Source organism: Pseudoliparis swirei, chromosome 17, assembly GCF_029220125.1.
Source record: "Pseudoliparis swirei isolate HS2019 ecotype Mariana Trench chromosome 17, NWPU_hadal_v1, whole genome shotgun sequence".
Classification (NCBI taxonomy): Eukaryota; Metazoa; Chordata; class Actinopteri; order Perciformes; family Liparidae; genus Pseudoliparis; species Pseudoliparis swirei.
This window is the reverse complement of record NC_079404.1, coordinates 1047701-1065430: the sequence shown is the minus strand read 5'-3', so window position 1 is coordinate 1065430 and position 17730 is coordinate 1047701. Positions and strand designations below refer to the sequence as shown.

Here is a 17730-nt window from a genome sequence, read left to right as displayed (position 1 = left end):
GGATCATGAGAGTCATTAATACTCATAGGATCATGTGAGTCATTAATACTCATAGGATCATGTGAGTCATTAATACTCATAGGATCATGTGAGTCATTAATACTCATAGGATCATGTGAGTCATTAATACTCATAGGATCATGTGAGTCATTAATACTCATAGGATCATGTGAGTCATTAATACTCATAGGATCATGTGTGTCATTAATACTCATAGGATCATGTGAGTCATTAATACGCAAAGGATCATGTGTGAGTCATTAATACTCATAGGATCATGTGAGTCATTAATACGCAAAGGATCATGTGTCATTAATACTCATAGGATCATGTGAGTCATTAATACGCAAAGGATCATGTGTGAGTCATTAATACTCATAGGATCGTGTGAGTCATTAATACTCATAGGATCATGTGTGAGTCATTAATACTTATAGGATCATGTGAGTCATTAATACTCATAGGATCATGTGAGTCATTAATACTCATAGGATCATGTGTCATTAATACTCATAGGATCATGTGTCATTAATACTCATAGGATCATGTGTCATTAATACTCATAGGATCATGTGAGTCATTAATACTCATAGGATCATGTGAGTCATTAATACTCATAGGATCATGTGAGTCATTAATACTCATAGGATCATGTGAGTCATTAATACGCAAAGGATCATGTGTGAGTCATTAATACTCATAGGATCATGTGAGTCATTAATACGCAAAGGATCATGTGTGAGTCATTAATACTCATAGGATCATGTGAGTCATTAATACTCATAGGATCATGTGAGTCATTAATACTCATAGGATCATGTGAGTCATTAATACTCATAGGATCATGTGAGTCATTAATACTCATAGGATCATGTGTCATTAATACTCATAGGATCATGTGAGTCATTAATACTCATAGGATCATGTGAGTCATTAATACTCATAGGATCATGTGAGTCATTAATACTCATAGGATCATGTGAGTCATTAATACTCATAGGATCATGTGAGTCATTAATACTCATAGGATCATGTGAGTCATTAATACTCATAGGATCATGTGTCATTAATACTCATAGGATCATGTGTCATTAATACTCATAGGATCATGTGAGTCATTAATACTCATAGGATCATGTGTCATTAATACTCATAGGATCATGTGAGTCATTAATACTCATAGGATCATGTGAGTCATTAATACTCATAGGATCATGTGTGAGTCATTAATACTTATAGGATCATGTGTGAGTCATTAATACTTATAGGATCATGTGTGAGTCGTTAATACTTATAGGATCATGTGTGTCGTTAATAATCATAGGATCATGTGTCATTAATACTTATAGGATCATGTGAGTCGTTAATACTCATAGGATCATGTGAGTCATTAATACTTATAGGATCATGTGAGTCATTAATACTCATAGGATCATGTGTGGTCATTAATACTCATAGGATCATGTGGCATTAATACTCATAGGATCATGTGTGAGTCATTAATACTCATAGGATCATGTGAGTCATTAATACTCATAGGATCATGTGAGTCATTAATACGCAAAGGATCATGTGTGAGTCATTAATACTCATAGGATCGTGTGAGTCATTAATACTCATAGGATCATGTGTGAGTCATTAATACTTATAGGATCATGTGAGTCATTAATACTCATAGGATCATGTGAGTCATTAATACTTATAGGATCATGTGAGTCATTAATACTCATAGGATCATGTGAGTCATTAATACTCATAGGATCATGTGAGTCATTAATACTCATAGGATCATGTGAGTCATTAATACTCATAGGATCATGTGTGAGTCATTAATAATCATAGGATCATGTGAGTCATTAATAATCATAGGATCATGTGTGAGTCATTAATAATCATAGGATCATGTGTGAGTCATTAATACTCATAGGATCATGTGAGTCATTAATACTCATAGGATCATGTGAGTCATTAATACTCATAGGATCATGTGTGAGTCATTAATACTCATAGGATCATGAGAGTCATTAATACTCATAGGATCATGTGAGTCATTAATACTCATAGGATCATGTGAGTCATTAATACTCATAGGATCATGTGAGTCATTAATACTCATAGGATCATGTGAGTCATTAATACTCATAGGATCATGTGAGTCATTAATACTCATAGGATCATGTGAGTCATTAATACTCATAGGATCATGTGAGTCATTAATACTCATAGGATCATGTGAGTCATTAATACTCATAGGATCATGTGAGTCATTAATACTCATAGGATCATGTGAGTCATTAATACTCATAGGATCATGTGAGTCATTAATACTCATAGGATCATGTGAGTCATTAATACTCATAGGATCATGTGAGTCATTAATACTCATAGGATCATGTGAGTCATTAATACTCATAGGATCATGTGAGTCATTAATACTCATAGGATCATGTGAGTCATTAATACTCATAGGATCATGTGAGTCATTAATACTCATAGGATCATGTGAGTCATTAATACTCATAGGATCATGTGAGTCATTAATACTCATAGGATCATGTGTGTCATTAATACTCATAGGATCATGTGAGTCATTAATACTCATAGGATCATGTGAGTCATTAATACTCATAGGATCATGTGTCATTAATACTCATAGGATCATGTGAGTCATTAATACTCATAGGATCATGTGAGTCATTAATACTTATAGGATCATGTGAGTCATTAATACTCATAGGATCATGTGAGTCATTAATACTCATAGGATCATGTGTCATTAATACTCATAGGATCATGTGTCATTAATACTCATAGGATCATGTGAGTCATTAATACTCATAGGATCATGTGTCATTAATACTTATAGGATCATGTGAGTCATTAATACTCATAGGATCATGTGTCATTAATACTCATAGGATCATGTGAGTCATTAATACTCATAGGATCATGTGTGTCATTAATACTCACAGGATCATGTGAGTCATTAATACTCACAGGATCATGTGAGTCATTAATACTCATAGGATCATGTGAGTCATTAATACTCATAGGATCATGTGAGTCATTAATACTCATAGGATCATGTGAGTCATTAATACTCATAGGATCATGTGTCATTAATACTCATAGGATCATGTGAGTCATTAATACTCATAGGATCATGTGAGTCATTAATACTCATAGGATCATGTGAGTCATTAATACTCATAGGATCATGTGAGTCATTAATACTCATAGGATCATGTGTCATTAATACTCATAGGATCATGTGAGTCATTAATACTCATAGGATCATGTGTCATTAATACTCATAGGATCATGTGAGTCATTAATACTCATAGGATCATGTGTCATTAATACTTATAGGATCATGTGAGTCATTAATACTCACAGGATCATGTGTCATTAATACTCATAGGATCATGTGTGTCATTAATACTCATAGGATCATGTGTGTCATTAATACTCATAGGATCATGTGAGTCATTAATACTCATAGGATCATGTGTCATTAATACTTATAGGATCATGTGAGTCATTAATACTCACAGGATCATGTGTCATTAATACTCATAGGATCATGTGAGTCATTAATACTCATAGGATCATGTGAGTCATTAATACTCATAGGATCATGTGTCATTAATACTCATAGGATCATGTGAGTCATTAATACTCATAGGATCATGTGAGTCATTAATACTCATAGGATCATGTGAGTCATTAATACTCATAGGATCATGTGTGTCATTAATACTCATAGGATCATGTGTCATTAATACTTATAGGATCATGTGAGTCATTAATACTCACAGGATCATGTGTCATTAATACTCATAGGATCATGTGAGTCATTAATACTCATAGGATCATGTGAGTCATTAATACTCATAGGATCATGTGTGAGTCATTAATACTCATAGGATCATGTGTGAGTCATTAATACTTATAGGATCATGTGAGTCATTAATACTCATAGGATCATGTGAGTCATTAATACTTATAGGATCATGTGAGTCATTAATACTTATAGGATCATGTGTGTCATTAATACTCATAGGATCATGTGTCATTAATACTCATAGGATCATGTGAGTCATTAATACTCATAGGATCATGTGAGTCATTAATACTCATAGGATCATGTGAGTCATTAATACTCATAGGATCATGTGAGTCATTAATACTCATAGGATCATGTGAGTCATTAATACTCATAGGATCATGTGAGTCATTAATACTCATAGGATCATGTGTGTCATTAATACTCACAGGATCATGTGAGTCATTAATACTCACAGGATCATGTGAGTCATTAATACTCATAGGATCATGTGTCATTAATACTCATAGGATCATGTGAGTCATTAATACTCATAGGATCATGTGTGTCATTAATACTCATAGGATCATGTGAGTCATTAATACTCATAGGATCATGTGAGTCATTAATACTCATAGGATCATGTGAGTCATTAATACTCATAGGATCATGTGAGTCATTAATACTCATAGGATCATGTGAGTCATTAATACTCATAGGATCATGTGAGTCATTAATACTCATAGGATCATGTGAGTCATTAATACTCATAGGATCATGTGTGAGTCATTAATACTCATAGGATCATGTGTCATTAATACTCATAGGATCATGTGTCATTAATACTCATAGGATCATGTGAGTCATTAATACTCATAGGATCATGTGAGTCATTAATACTCATAGGATCATGTGAGTCATTAATACGCATAGGATCATGTGAGTCATTAATACTCATAGGATCATGTGAGTCATTAATACTCATAGGATCATGTGTCATTAATACTCATAGGATCATGTGTCATTAATACTCATAGGATCATGTGAGTCATTAATACTCATAGGATCATGTGTGAGTCATTAATACTTATAGGATCATGTGAGTCATTAATACTCATAGGATCATGTGAGTCATTAATACTCATAGGATCATGTGAGTCATTAATACTCATAGGATCATGTGGTCATTAATACTCATAGGATCATGTGTCATTAATACTCATAGGATCATGTGAGTCATTAATACTCATAGGATCATGTGAGTCATTAATACTCATAGGATCATGTGTCATTAATACTCATAGGATCATGTGTCATTAATACTCATAGGATCATGTGTCATTAATACTCATAGGATCATGTGAGTCATTAATACTCATAGGATCATGTGTCATTAATACTCATAGGATCATGTGTCATTAATACTCACAGGATCATGTGAGTCATTAATACTCATAGGATCATGTGAGTCATTAATACTCATAGGATCATGTGAGTCATTAATACTCATAGGATCATGTGAGTCATTAATACTCATAGGATCATGTGTCATTAATACTCATAGGATCATGTGTCATTAATACTCATAGGATCATGTGTCATTAATACTCATAGGATCATGTGAGTCATTAATACTCATAGGATCATGTGTCATTAATACTCATAGGATCATGTGAGTCATTAATACTCATAGGATCATGTGAGTCATTAATACTCATAGGATCATGTGTGTCATTAATACTCATAGGATCATGTGAGTCATTAATACTCATAGGATCATGTGAGTCATTAATACTCATAGGATCATGTGAGTCATTAATACTCATAGGATCATGTGTCATTAATACTCATAGGATCATGTGTCATTAATACTCATAGGATCATGTGTCATTAATACTCATAGGATCATGTGTCATTAATACTCATAGGATCATGTGAGTCATTAATACTCATAGGATCATGTGAGTCATTAATACTCATAGGATCATGTGTCATTAATACTCATAGGATCATGTGTCATTAATACTCATAGGATCATGTGTCATTAATACTCATAGGATCATGTGTCATTAATACTCATAGGATCATGTGAGTCATTAATACTCATAGGATCATGTGAGTCATTAATACTCATAGGATCATGTGTCATTAATACTCATAGGATCATGTGTCATTAATACTCATAGGATCATGTGTCATTAATACTCATAGGATCATGTGTCATTAATACTCATAGGATCATGTGTCATTAATACTCATAGGATCATGTGAGTCATTAATACTCATAGGATCATGTGAGTCATTAATACTCATAGGATCATGTGTGTCATTAATACTCACAGGATCATGTGAGTCATTAATACTCATAGGATCATGTGTGTCATTAATACTCACAGGATCATGTGAGTCATTAATACTCACAGGATCATGTGAGTCATTAATACTCATAGGATCATGTGAGTCATTAATACTCATAGGATCATGTGAGTCATTAATACTCATAGGATCATGTGTCATTAATACTCATAGGATCATGTGTCATTAATACTCATAGGATCATGTGTCATTAATACTCATAGGATCATGTGAGTCATTAATACTCATAGGATCATGTGAGTCATTAATACTCATAGGATCATGTGAGTCATTAATACTCATAGGATCATGTGTCATTAATACTCATAGGATCATGTGTCATTAATACTCATAGGATCATGTGAGTCATTAATACTCATAGGATCATGTGTCATTAATACTCATAGGATCATGTGTCATTAATACTCATAGGATCATGTGTCATTAATACTCATAGGATCATGTGTCATTAATACTCATAGGATCATGTGTCATTAATACTCATAGGATCATGTGTCATTAATACTCATAGGATCATGTGAGTCATTAATACTCATAGGATCATGTGGTCATTAATACTCATAGGATCATGTGGGATCATGTGAGTCATTAATACTCATAGGATCGTGTGAGTCATTAATACTCATAGGATCATGTGGTCATTAATACTCATAGGATCATGTGTCATTAATACTCATAGGATCATGTGTCATTAATACTCATAGGATCATGTGTCATTAATACTCATAGGATCATGTGAGTCATTAATACTCATAGGATCATGTGAGTCATTAATACTCATAGGATCATGTGTCATTAATACTCATAGGATCATGTGAGTCATTAATACTCATAGGATCATGTGTCATTAATACTCATAGGATCATGTGAGTCATTAATACTCATAGGATCATGTGTCATTAATACTCATAGGATCATGTGAGTCATTAATACTCATAGGATCATGTGTCATTAATACTCATAGGATCATGTGTCATTAATACTCATAGGATCATGTGTCATTAATACTCATAGGATCATGTGTCATTAATACTCATAGGATCATGTGTCATTAATACTCATAGGATCATGTGTCATTAATACTCATAGGATCATGTGAGTCATTAATACTCATAGGATCATGTGTCATTAATACTCATAGGATCATGTGTCATTAATACTCATAGGATCATGTGTCATTAATACTCATGGGATCATGTGTCATTAATACTCATAGGATCATGTGTCATTAATACTCATAGGATCATGTGTCATTAATACTCATAGGATCATGTGTCATTAATACTCATAGGATCATGTGTCATTAATACTCATAGGATCATGTGTCATTAATACTCATAGGATCATGTGTCATTAATACTCATAGGATCATGTGTCATTAATACTCATAGGATCATGTGAGTCATTAATACTCATAGGATCATGTGAGTCATTAATACTCATAGGATCATGTGAGTCATTAATACTCATAGGATCATGTGTCATTAATACTCATAGGATCATGTGTCATTAATACTCATAGGATCATGTGTCATTAATACTCATAGGATCATGTGTCATTAATACTCATAGGATCATGTGTCATTAATACTCATAGGATCATGTGTCATTAATACTCATAGGATCATGTGTCATTAATACTCATAGGATCATGTGTCATTAATACTCATAGGATCATGTGTCATTAATACTCATAGGATCATGTGTCATTAATACTCATAGGATCATGTGTCATTAATACTCATAGGATCATGTGTCATTAATACTCATAGGATCATGTGTCATTAATACTCATAGGATCATGTGTCATTAATACTCATAGGATCATGTGTCATTAATACTCATAGGATCATGTGTCATTAATACTCATAGGATCATGTGTCATTAATACTCATAGGATCATGTGTCATTAATACTCATAGGATCATGTGTCATTAATACTCATAGGATCATGTGTCATTAATACTCATAGGATCATGTGTCATTAATACTCATAGGATCATGTGTCATTAATACTCATAGGATCATGTGTCATTAATACTCATAGGATCATGTGTCATTAATACTCATAGGATCATGTGTCATTAATACTCATAGGATCATGTGTCATTAATACTCATAGGATCATGTGTCATTAATACTCATAGGATCATGTGTCATTAATACTCATAGGATCATGTGTCATTAATACTCATAGGATCATGTGTCATTAATACTCATAGGATCATGTGAGTCATTAATACTCATAGGATCATGTGAGTCATTAATACTCATAGGATCATGTGTCATTAATACTCATAGGATCATGTGTCATTAATACTCATAGGATCATGTGTCATTAATACTCATAGGATCATGTGTCATTAATACTCATAGGATCATGTGTCATTAATACTCATAGGATCATGTGTCATTAATACTCATAGGATCATGTGTCATTAATACTCATAGGATCATGTGTCATTAATACTCATAGGATCATGTGTCATTAATACTCATAGGATCATGTGTCATTAATACTCATAGGATCATGTGTCATTAATACTCATAGGATCATGTGTCATTAATACTCATAGGATCATGTGTCATTAATACTCATAGGATCATGTGTCATTAATACTCATAGGATCATGTGTCATTAATACTCATAGGATCATGTGTCATTAATACTCATAGGATCATGTGAGTCATTAATACTCATAGGATCATGTGTGTCATTAATACTCACAGGATCATGTGAGTCATTAATACTCACAGGATCATGTGAGTCATTAATACGCATAGGATCATGTGAGTCATTAATACTCATAGGATCATGTGTCATTAATACTCATAGGATCATGTGTCATTAATACTCATAGGATCATGTGTCATTAATACTCATAGGATCATGTGTCATTAATACTCATAGGATCATGTGTCATTAATACTCATAGGATCATGTGTCATTAATACTCATAGGATCATGTGTCATTAATACTCATAGGATCATGTGTCATTAATACTCATAGGATCATGTGTCATTAATACTCATAGGATCATGTGTCATTAATACTCATAGGATCATGTGTCATTAATACTCATAGGATCATGTGTCATTAATACTCATAGGATCATGTGTCATTAATACTCATAGGATCATGTGTCATTAATACTCATAGGATCATGTGTCATTAATACTCATAGGATCATGTGTCATTAATACTCATAGGATCATGTGTCATTAATACTCATAGGATCATGTGTCATTAATACTCATAGGATCATGTGTCATTAATACTCATAGGATCATGTGTCATTAATACTCATAGGATCATGTGTCATTAATACTCATAGGATCATGTGTCATTAATACTCATAGGATCATGTGTCATTAATACTCATAGGATCATGTGAGTCATTAATACTCATAGGATCATGTGTCATTAATACTCATAGGATCATGTGTCATTAATACTCATAGGATCATGTGTCATTAATACTCATAGGATCATGTGTCATTAATACTCATAGGATCATGTGTCATTAATACTCATAGGATCATGTGTCATTAATACTCATAGGATCATGTGTCATTAATACTCATAGGATCATGTGTCATTAATACTCATAGGATCATGTGTCATTAATACTCATAGGATCATGTGTCATTAATACTCATAGGATCATGTGTCATTAATACTCATAGGATCATGTGTCATTAATACTCATAGGATCATGTGTCATTAATACTCATAGGATCATGTGTCATTAATACTCATAGGATCATGTGTCATTAATACTCATAGGATCATGTGTCATTAATACTCATAGGATCATGTGTCATTAATACTCATAGGATCATGTGTCATTAATACTCATAGGATCATGTGTCATTAATACTCATAGGATCATGTGTCATTAATACTCATAGGATCATGTGTCATTAATACTCATAGGATCATGTGTGTCATTAATACTCATAGGATCATGTGTCATTAATACTCATAGGATCATGTGTCATTAATACTCATAGGATCATGTGAGTCATTAATACTCATAGGATCATGTGAGTCATTAATACTCATAGGATCATGTGAGTCATTAATACTCATAGGATCATGTGTCATTAATACTCATAGGATCATGTGTCATTAATACTCATAGGATCATGTGTCATTAATACTCACAGGATCATGTGTCATTAATACGCATAGGATCATGTGTCATTAACTCATAGGATCATGTGTCATTAATACTCATAGGATCATGTGTCATTAATACTCACAGGATCATGTGTCATTAATACTCACAGGATCATGTGAGTCATTAATACTCATAGGATCATGTGTGTCATTAATACTCATAGGATCATGTGTCATTAATACTCACAGGATCATGTGAGTCATTAATACTCATAGGATCATGTGTCATTAATACTCATAGGATCATGTGTCATTAATACTCACAGGATCATGTGTCATTAATACTCACAGGATCATGTGAGTCATTAATACTCATAGGATCATGTGAGTCATTAATCATACCTGCAAACTTGTCACCTTTCGGTGAAATTCACCGTTTTGAACTCAAAATAGGTCATCCACGTGAATCGTGGAGATCCGAAGAGTTTTTTGTTTGTTTTGGGGGGGGGGGGGTCACCTGGCCCGCTGCCGTTGAGATTGCAGTGAGACGCGGAGAAAAGTGTGAAGTGTTGCTCTTCGCAATAAAACATCTTTGATGGGACGTGTCGCGTCTCGGCCAATCAGCGTTCAGATGTCCACAGCGTTTGGGGGTTCAGGTTAGCTTGAATGTTAGTCCGCTACATCTGCTGCTGTCACGCTGCACGGTGTAGCGATGCTAACAAAGTACCCGTACGTTAAACACGATGTGATTTAGCATATTTCTAGTATCGATACTTCATTCAGAGAGCGATCAGAGCGCACCCGCTGCTCCGTGTCGAGCTGTCTGCGCACTGCGCTGCGCAGCTCACAGCGAGAGAAGAGGCGCAGCTTAGAGACTTCGGCTTAACAAATAAAAAGATGCCAGAAGTGAAATGTTTCAGTCTGTAAAGTTCTGTAACTCTCCAGCTGCTCATCCTGATGAACTGTGGATCATCTGGTCAGAGACTAACGGCCTCATAGTGATCATCAATGCTATGATGGAACCATGTAGTTTCATTCATATCTGGCTGTATTAATACTAATATTACTGTCATTTGTTAAGTGTTGAAAAAGTTGGTAAAAAGTGAACCATACAGATGTTTTATTTATTACTATTATAGATAAATATACCAGTCTCGTAATTATGGTGCCATATTGTTTGTATGGTGTATTGAATTCTGGTATCGGGTATCATGATATTTATGGCAGGTATGTAATATGTAATAGAAGTTATAATATGAGTATCGTGACAAACAGGTAGAGACAGAACAGATTCAGGGAGAAGTCCATGAGGACTGTTCAGGCAAAAGGAAGTTGGTTCATGAATGACTTTAACCATATTATATATAATGACAATGTATATTTGTTATTACTGTCATTACAGGGCTGAGTCAGAGCGGAGGACCTTTTGTTCTTATACTGTTTATTATCATTATTTAGATTTGTGGTCAGAACAATAAAATGACTGTAGTTGTGGTTCTAAAAGCTTTGAGGCTTCAAACAACGTGGATGTGGTGACAAAAAAAAAAAAAGTCACCTGCACCCCCCCCCCGTTGTCACCTTTTTCACCCCTCATGAGTTTGCAGGTATGATTAATACTCATAGGATCATGTGTCATTAATACTCATAGGATCATGTGAGTCATTAATACTCATAGGATCATGTGATCATGTGACTGATGTATTTGTGTTCAATGCGTGACCCCGTGTGTGTCCCAGGTGCCGTGGGCTACGTGGGGACGAGTGCCTTCGTGAGGAAGATCTACACAAATGTGAAAATTGACTAGCGGCTTCCCTGGGACCTCGATGGCCACGCCCCCGTGTGTCCTGACGGCGCCGGGCTCGAGTCATCGTCCTTTATTTCTTTTCTTTCTTGCAAAGAGATTTGTGAGAATCTCACTTTGTACAATGTTTTTTTTCCCCATTCTTTTTTTTTTCCCAAATGAATTTTTCGAACGCAGCGAAGCGAGGGCGCCGTCTGCGCGAGAGACGCCAACACACGTTCTGTTTTTATCAGTTTGAGGGCCTCCCCTCGCGCGTCCCGGTGGAACAGTGCCGCTCTCTTCAGTGAAGAGGCCTACGTAGTGAAGCCGTTGCTCGGGTCCAGAGGGCGGGCTTCACGCCCCGCGGCCCGACCTCATTTTGTATTGTTGATCTCTGAACCTCGCCCGTCCAGCGCCGCGTCACACCGCCTTCCTGCAGAGAGGATGTGGAAACGAGCCGTCACTCGAGAACCCCCCCCCCCCCCCCCGAGGTTTCTTAACTCTATTACAGTAGCAGTCCATCCAGGTGTGAGTCCTGCTGTAATTTACTGAACAGGGGTCAAAGGTCGTGGTACAGGAAGAACCGCTTTTTAATGGATGTGATCCGAGTCCCCCGATTGGTCGGGGCGTTCTTAATGTTTGGGTTTGAATGAAGTCTACTTGTAAAGATAATATATGGATGGGTGGGAGTGTATATAACCTTAATGTACCGTTAGACCTAGATCCCAAATGTATTTTCGTTGTACAGATTTACTACAGGGTGTTTCTTTTGTTTTTTTATGGATCATTTTAGTTCTGACAGAAGCTCCCGGGCCCTCTGGGCTCGGCGCCGCTACATCTTGCCTGAACTTGCATGAAGTCTTCACCGAGCGCTGTCGTCTCCGTCTGTAAGCGTTCTGATGACGCTCTTGATTTCACGTTTTATTTAAAGCTTTAACGCCTCCTCCTCCTCTCGGCCCGTGGTGTGGATGGCGGAGCGAGGCGGTTCCCACATCCTGTGCAAAGTGAAGTTCATGTCCACCTAACTCGATGTTCCACGCGCGTCCCTCCGCGTGTGGACGGTCTGTTCCTGTCGGGCGGTTCTCTTCTGGTTCTAGTTCTAGTTCCCCTGAAGTTGATGTCGGCGCCTCGTGTCGTCCCAACGACGTCTGACGAGATGTTTTGAAAACCTGCATATTAACTTGCTGTAAAGAGAAAATAAACATGTTTATGTACAGGGGTCATCCCGTGTGTTCTGATGCTGACGGGGAGTCTGAGTCATTAGGTCATGTTAGTAATACAGAGTGGTTATTAATACTCAAGCCTCAACTAAGATTACTTTGAATGATTGATTCTAATACATATAAATAAATGACATTTTTAATACAAAACTCTGACCTTTCACACAGGTTACTTTACTAGTGTTGGCACAGTTCCTCAAACTATAAACATTAGCGTAGCGGTAAGATTGAAGTGTAAACTATTTATTTTGTGTTAGATAAAATATGCAGAAATAATCCACTTTTTGGCATTCATGCTGAGCTAATCATCAGTAACACGGTAACTCAATGAGAACAGGCTTGAGGTCTCACCTGGTCCGTCGCCATGGGAACGCATTCTGCACCAGCATGAGGTCAACGACCAACGAGGCGTTCGCTAATATTACGAGCGTGAAGAAGACTCCAGGGGGCGGGACCATAGGTGTATTTATATTATATATAGCAGAGTGATCCTCATTGCCCCTTGTGGTGTTCATGGCTCCGCTCCTTTTTTTTCAGCAGATGGGGAAACAAAAATAATCCAAAACATTCACCACAGATGGTTTCTGTCATTTCATATCATGCAGATGTTTGAACATCAATGGAAACAATTATATAACCTACACCAAGTACATGTCACTAACATGTTGGGTAACAAGAACCATCAAAGACCACCTGTAGACCAGGAACCACGAGGTCCAGGTTTAAAGACCACCTGTAGACCAGGAACCACGAGGTCCAGGTTTAAAGACCACCTGTAGACCAGGAACCACGAGGTCCAGGTTTAAAGACCACCTGTAGACCAGGAACCACGAGGTCCAGGTTTAAAGACCACCTGTAGACCAGGAACCAGGAGGTCCAGGTTTAAAGACCACCTGTAGACCAGGAACCAGGAGGTCCAGGTTTAAAGACCACCTGTAGACCAGGAACCACGAGGTCCAGGTTTAAAGACCACCTGTAGACCAGGAACCACGAGGTCCAGGTTTAAAGACCACCTGTAGACCAGGAACCACGAGGTCCAGGTTTAAAGACCACCTGTAGACCAGGAGGTCCAGGTTTAAAGACCACCTGTAGACCAGGAATCTATCCATTATCCATCATCTTCTCCCATCTCTGACACGGAGTTCAGGAGGATCTGGCACATCAATCAAAATGAAGAGCTTCTGTTTACAAAGCATGAGTTTATTATGTTTATAGAGTACATACAATGCATAAACTATTAGTCATATAATATCTACACCAACAGTAAATGTGTGTGCTGGTGTTCCTCAGTTGACGGTTTCAAAGTACTCCTTGGACCCTTCTGGGGTCGGTTTGATCTGAAAAGAAAGTAAACTTTAGAACCTGTTCATCCTCACTGGTTGAGACACTGAGTGACAGGTCAGAGGACCAATCAGAGGGGCTCACCGTGGGGGACTTGGGGGTCCAGCTGGCCGGACACACCTCGCCGTGCGTCTCCACGAACTGGAAGGCCTTCACCAGGCGGAGCGTCTCCTCCACACTGCGGCCGACCGGGAGGTCGTTCACGCTCATGTGTCTCACCACGCCGTGGGGGTCGATGACAAACAGCCCCCTGGTGGACAGGGCGGGAACAACAGCAGCCATCAGGTCACCAGGGTTCACACACACGCTGACCTGATGGCTATGACCTTTCTATGACCTTCCCATGACCTTAAACCACATTTCCATATGAAACATTTTGTGAATCTCGGTGTATACACGAGAGACAATAGTTTGACTAAAAGAATAAATATTTATATAAATGATTATTCTTTTAATCAAACTGTGTGAATGAACATATGACTATAACAACATTTACAGGACTTTTCCAAAACTTTGAGATAACTTTTCTCCAGGACTTTTCCAGGACTGTAAATAAACATTTTGTCATTCCATGACTTTCCCAGGTTTTCCAGGACCGTACAAACCCCGAGTAACTTTCTAAATAACCGTTATGAAGTTATATTTTTTAAAGACCGTCAATATAGGAAATAAAAGTAAATCATAATCAGTACAGTAGGAATATAAGATATTTATAAAATATAATAAGCAGCAACTGCAGGTTCTCAATGGGTTCTGCCCCCTGCTGGCCAGGAGAGAGAATGCATGTTGGCTTCACTGGGCACAAGTGCAATAATCAAAGCAGTAATAATGGAATAAACAATAACTTTGTAAATGAACATAACATTTACATGGCTTTTCCATAACGTCGGGATTATTTTTCTCCAGTACTTTTCGAGGCCTGGAATTAACTATTTTTTAATTCCATGACTTTTCCAGGTTTCCCAGGACTCTACGAACCCTGTAGATCCCATAATGAACATACTGAACAGACCTGAGTGCAATGCCAGGGCCCTCCAGCAGGACGCCGTAGTCTCTAGAGATCTGCTTGTTGAGGTCCGACAGGAGGGGGATGTGGATGTGGCCCAGGCCTCCAGTCTGAGGAGACACCATCACAAGTCCTGCTCGTAGTAACGCGTCTTAGTCATGTGACCCGTTCATAGCCGCATCACAGAGTGAACGACGAGTTAAACTTTGCCCCGTGGGTTTGGTTAATCATTAAAGATGAGAACCTTGCGCGGCATGTTGATCCACGCCAGGTGGGCGAAGTGGGAGTCCACGGACACGCCCACGACCTCACAGTTGATGTCGTGGAACTCGTTGGCCTTGTCGCTGAAGGAGATGATCTCCGTGGGACACACGAAGGTGCTGCAACACATCACAAAGGTTGACCCCCATCCCCCGATCGGTGCAGCTGCAGACGCCACATCTGGATCATGTGTCTCTCTCTGTGCGTCATGACACTCACAAGTCCAGCGGGTAGAAGAACAGCACCAGGTATTTGCCCTTGAAGTCCTCCAGGCTCATCTCCTTGAACTCCCCGTCGTGGACGGCGGTGGCCTTGAAGGCCGGAGCCGGCTGCGTGACGGCCGGGCTCCACCTGGAGGAGGCTGCGAGGCAAAGACGACAGACAGTCATTCACGCTTATGATTAACTTTATATTCATTATTTTCTACTTTAACAAATAACCACTCGGTTTATTAACCGCCGTTATCAAAGTTGTGAGTGGTTAATATTCAAGTCAACATTTAATAAACCGCTTAAAGACATTTGTACGTACCGGTAGAGAAACAGCTCCTCTGGAGCATCCCTGCATGTTGACCGGCTGCTGTGACCTTCAACCCTCCTGCTGCAAGCTTGGCCTTAAAAAAACAAGACGTCAATAAAACATAAATAATCTACAAAAGCAATGAAAAATAAAAAGTTAAGTCATATATATCTACATATGTGTGTATATACATATATATATACACACATGTATATATATGTGTATATGTATTTATATACAAACATATATATATATGTATATACACACGTGTATACATATATATGTGTATATATATGTGTATATATATACACATATAAATATACACACATAGATATATATACATATACACACATAGATACATACACACACATACATATACATATATATATATAATATATAAAGTTTTTAATTCAATTTTGGCCTTTAATCATTTTTTATGTATGCGTGTATTTTGTCCTTTGTGTTTTTAGTATAATTATTTCTTATATTTTACATAATGCTGTGTGTTCTATTTGGGGATAAAGATATTTTTACAAAACAAAGAACAGAAACAGCAGTATTTAATGTCCTTAGGGCCCATGTGCAGTGAGGCCCACGGTGACTCTTTAACACTCAGTCATGATCACACAAGGTTATGCTACATGTATTTATATATATTTATATATATATATAAATAAATAAACACTCTTGAGCATCATAACGACTCTTCTCTTCTTTAATCTGAAGTTGTTCCTCACGGCCTGAAGTCTTCCGCATGGTCCAATGCAGCGGCCGCGGACCAGAGGTTTGACACCAGGTGTCAGTTGGCCCGGTGGCTTAAATGTGCGATACAGTGACGTGAATTATTATTATTACTAATCGAGTTAATGAATCCTCTCGGTAATTATCTTTAGCTGCTGGTGGCGGGAACACGAAGGAGAAACGGTGTCGCGTGAAGTTAGACTCACAGAGCTCCTCAGAAGTCTCCCGACGGTGGCTGCCATTTTGGATTATGTGAGAGGGGTAGGGGGGGGGTGAGATGTACCAGGTTATTGCGTCACTTTGCGTCATTTACGTACGTGCTCGACGCAAACCTGTCCGCCAGTATTATTAGTCGTGACATAAAGGGAAACATGAGTTTAGTGAGCGACGTTCCGGTCGGTGAGTGACACGGATGATGCGTTTAAGAGCAAAACGAAAACAGAGAATTATCCTGCTGCCTTCAGGTGCTCGAGAGCTCCTCAGGTGATAAGAGACTCGAGGATAAACACATGTTGTGTTTACGATGGAATAATAAC

The 17730-nt window shown here is 37.5% G+C and overlaps 2 protein-coding genes across 2 annotated transcripts in view; one reads left to right on the top strand and one right to left on the bottom strand.

Annotated features, from left to right (window-relative positions):
• Positions 1-17730, top strand: part of tm9sf3 (transmembrane 9 superfamily member 3) — a 200317-nt gene that overhangs the window by 10316 nt on the left and 172271 nt on the right. The gene's annotated exons all lie outside the window — the stretch shown is intronic.
• Positions 14506-17470, bottom strand: prdx3 (peroxiredoxin 3). The gene is made up of 7 exons (XM_056435899.1): positions 17401-17470; positions 16466-16547; positions 16154-16295; positions 15918-16053; positions 15680-15783; positions 14752-14917; positions 14506-14663 (listed from the first exon to the last, which is right to left on the bottom strand). Exons 1-7 carry the CDS (start codon positions 17434-17436, stop codon positions 14613-14615), a joined length of 717 nt encoding a protein of 238 aa, XP_056291874.1. The 5' UTR covers positions 17437-17470; the 3' UTR covers positions 14506-14612.